The sequence below is a fragment of the Cynara cardunculus genome, unplaced genomic scaffold, assembly GCF_001531365.2.
Source record: "Cynara cardunculus var. scolymus isolate 2C unplaced genomic scaffold, CcrdV1 Un_Scaffold_6353, whole genome shotgun sequence".
Lineage (NCBI taxonomy): Eukaryota > Viridiplantae > Streptophyta > Magnoliopsida > Asterales > Asteraceae > Cynara > Cynara cardunculus.
The window spans coordinates 6979-10641 of NW_020202910.1; the positions used below are offsets into that span (position 1 = coordinate 6979).

The following is a 3663-nucleotide window of genomic DNA, read 5'->3' on the forward strand; positions in this document are numbered from 1 at the left end:
TGTATGTATATATATATATGTATGTATGTATGTATATATATATATATGTATGTATGTATATATATATATGTATGTATGTATGTATTTGACGGTCGGTTTGGTCCAAACCGCCCAAAAAATGTTCCAAACCGCAGACCAGACCGGACCGGACCGCCCGGTTTTGCTATTTTCCAAACCAGACCGGACCGCCAGACCGCTCAAACCGCCAAAAACGGTCCGGTTTGACTTGGTTCGGCCGGTTTGAGCGGTCCAACGGTTTTTTTGAACACCCCTAGTTTCCAACAGGAAATTGCTGGCAAACTGCACGAAAATGGTTGGTAAATTCTATCCAAATTAAACAATTTCGGTGAATAGGAGAATCTTTTTATATAATATCAAAAAGAAATGATCTAGGACCAGCCTGTTATATATTTTTGCATTGTGGTTAAGTTTTGTGTATCCGGTTCATGGATAAATAGAAGACTAGCAACTGATACGAATTATATGGGAAGAGGTTGAGGTCTTTGTTTTAGCTTATGATTTAGATTTTTTTGGCTAATTTTATAAATTTATATTATTGACTCATGTTGGTTAACCTTCTAAATTCATAGGTTGGTTCATTTTGGTCAACCCGCTATTTACAAATTTTTTATCTATATAAAAATCAATATATCTTTATATTTTTTCTATTAATCAATCTTGGCTATTGATTCTTACAATAAACGGTTGTGATTTATTATATTAAAAATTTAATTTTTTAAATTTACAATTTTACAAATATATGTGAACTAAGTAGAAAAGGGTATTTATGTAATTTTCATTTTTATTTAACTCCCATATCATTAATTGGGAGTTGCAAAATCAAAAAATCTCATATTTTTGTTAATATAGTTTTGTTAATGTAAGAACCTTATGAACACATCTATATATATGAACCATTGTGTCAAATACGAACAAAAAGTGACATATATATGAACTAACTTGGACTGCATAGCATTTATGAACACAATATGAACATAATAAGAATAGCTGCTACATGAAAGAAAATAAATAAAAAAAAGGTATGAACACAATATGAACAACTTGTGAACAATAGTTCCTTCATTATGAACACATTCAGGTGCGAGCCAATGTTGAGATATGCAGCTAGTGTACATATGAACTCAATATGAACACTTACGAACAATAGTTTCTTCATTATAAACACGTTCAGGAGCGAGCTAATGCTGAAATATGCAGCTAGTATACATATGAACACAATATGAACAACTTGTGAACAATAGTTCCTTCATTATGAACACATTCAGGAACGAGCCAATATTTAAATATGCAGCTAGTGTACATTTGAACACAATATGAACGCTTGTAATAGTTTCTTCATTATAAACAATGGGATTATCCATAATAGTTTGAATGATACCGAAAACTTTACTATTAGGTCTCCTCTACCAATCACAAATTCAAAAACATTATAGATTGAAAAATCAATATTATAAAAAAAAATAAGATCAATAATAACTTAACAAAATCATGAGATTTTATGATTTTGTAACTCTCAATTAATGATATGGAAGTTACATAAAAAAGAAAATTACATATTTACCCTTGTCATTAAATTATAAGATGAATATGAACCTATATATAAGATAGATTGTCATTAGTTGAAAATGGTTAACATAATAAACTTGGTTAATATATATATATATATATATATATGTGGAGGTTCAAACGAGAACCCCTGTGATTTATGAGAACGCGAGAACAACTCAATAATCTCAAACTTTTTTAATTAATAAATTAACTTATATTAAATATAAATAAATTAATAAGGGCAGTAATGTAATTAAGTAATTTTTATAATTTTTATTTTATTTTAATTAATTGTAATTACCCCTTTGATTGATCAAGTATCCATGTTTTTTTCTTTGGTTGGTTTTCTTATCTCAATTTCTTCTCCAAATCGTTCATAGTATGTTGACAATCGACTTTCTTATCTCCTTTTCTTCATATCGTTCATAGTATCCATATTTTTGTCGATCTAGAATGTAGGTATATGTTGATTTGAGTTTAATGTTATTGTAGTTTTGTAATTGAGAATTGTAATTGAGAATTTTGATGTTTATCACATGTGATAAACATCCCATAATTTCCGTGACATATATCTATTACCAGCTCATAGATATTGATCGCTCAAATCATATAACAGAAACAATTATTTGTGCATATCGATCCAAACAATTATCAGGAAATGTGATAATGGTGTAATAAATGTGATAACGTTTCTATGCATATCGATCCAAACAATTATCAGTGATCCCAAGAAATATGATAATAGTGTGATAAATATGATTGATATATATGATTTGATCAAAAGCAAGTTAATTGCTAGCAAATCTCAACTCAAACTACTTCTGAATCTCTTAAATTGGTGTGTAGCTAGTGATGAAGAGTCGAGTTCATATGATAGGAAAATGCAAATGCAAAATTTTGCAGTCTAATAGACACATGATTGGTGCTAGTAAATAACGTATATCAACAAGAAAAATGACAACTATATTGTAATCAAGATGGTCAATTTCACCTTCAACTTGTAATACCAAATCAATGATTATAATAGTGATATTGTAAGTAAGAATTTTGATGTTTATCACATGTGATAAACATCTCATAGCTGCAATTGTATGTTACTGTAATGCGCCTTGATGAGGTTGATTTTGTTTTGAATTTAATTTAATAGTAATTTTGTTTAGTTTTATTATGACACATGAGACTTTGTTAATTTGGTTTATATGTATATTGACTTTTTTTTATTTATAACATATTGGTAATTGTTTCACAGATGATTTTGTGTTACCAGCTCAAGGAGTGATTGAAAGTCCTTGCGGTGATGGAGTTCGTATCCCATCTGTTCCAAGTGAATTTCAACCGGTTGTTGGTTCAATCTTTGGATCTTTGGAGGATGGAATTGAAATGTATCAAAGTATGCCGACATTGTCGGGTTTGATATTTGACTATCAACCCAGAAGACAAGGAAGGGTGGTATAGTCAAACTAAAATATGTTGTTTGTCATAAGCATGGAAAACCAAAAAAGAGGTCGGTTGGCTCTGTTGAAGTGGATGGACATCGTAGACAAGTACGAAATACAAACTTTAAAGTTGCAGATTGTAAGGCGTCTGTTAGGTTTAAATACATAGAGGGGTCTCAATCATCATATAGATTATACTATTTTTGTCCCAACCATAATTATGATTTGATTGATGATGCTGATAGAATTTTATCACGTAAGAGTAGGCAACTCAGCTATGATGACAAAGTTATGGTACACCAGTCAGCGAGGTCAAATATTGGGCCTGTAAGAGCCCAAAAGTTGTAGGTTTGTTTGAAAGATGGCTACAATGAGGTTGGTTCTAGTGTTGTTGATTATAAGAATTTCAAGAGGGATCTCAATAACTACGTTGGTGATGGAGACGTACAAATGGTTGTTGGAGTCGTTCTTGAAGGTTTATGGTCGTCAACCAACCCTTGTTTTGACTGATCAAGATGCTTCCATTAAGGAAGCAATCCTTGTTGTGTTTCTTGATGCTAGACATCAACTATGTATGTGGCATATTATGAAGAAGCTCCCTGCCAAGGTATTGAATGTTTTATTGTTTTGCTCGGGTGACTTGATATTTTCATGTTTA

At 30.9% G+C, this 3663-nt stretch overlaps 1 protein-coding gene across 1 annotated transcript in view; it reads left to right on the top strand.

The window, feature by feature from the left end:
* Positions 1-3024, top strand: part of LOC112504649 (DNA polymerase-like) — a 5271-nt gene extending 2247 nt beyond the window's left edge. Inside the window, exon 2 of the mRNA XM_025108599.1 lies at positions 2819-3024. Coding sequence (XP_024964367.1) covers positions 2819-3024 — 206 coding nt within the window. The remainder of the gene's footprint in view (positions 1-2818) is intronic.
* The last annotated feature ends 639 nt before the right edge of the window (positions 3025-3663 follow it).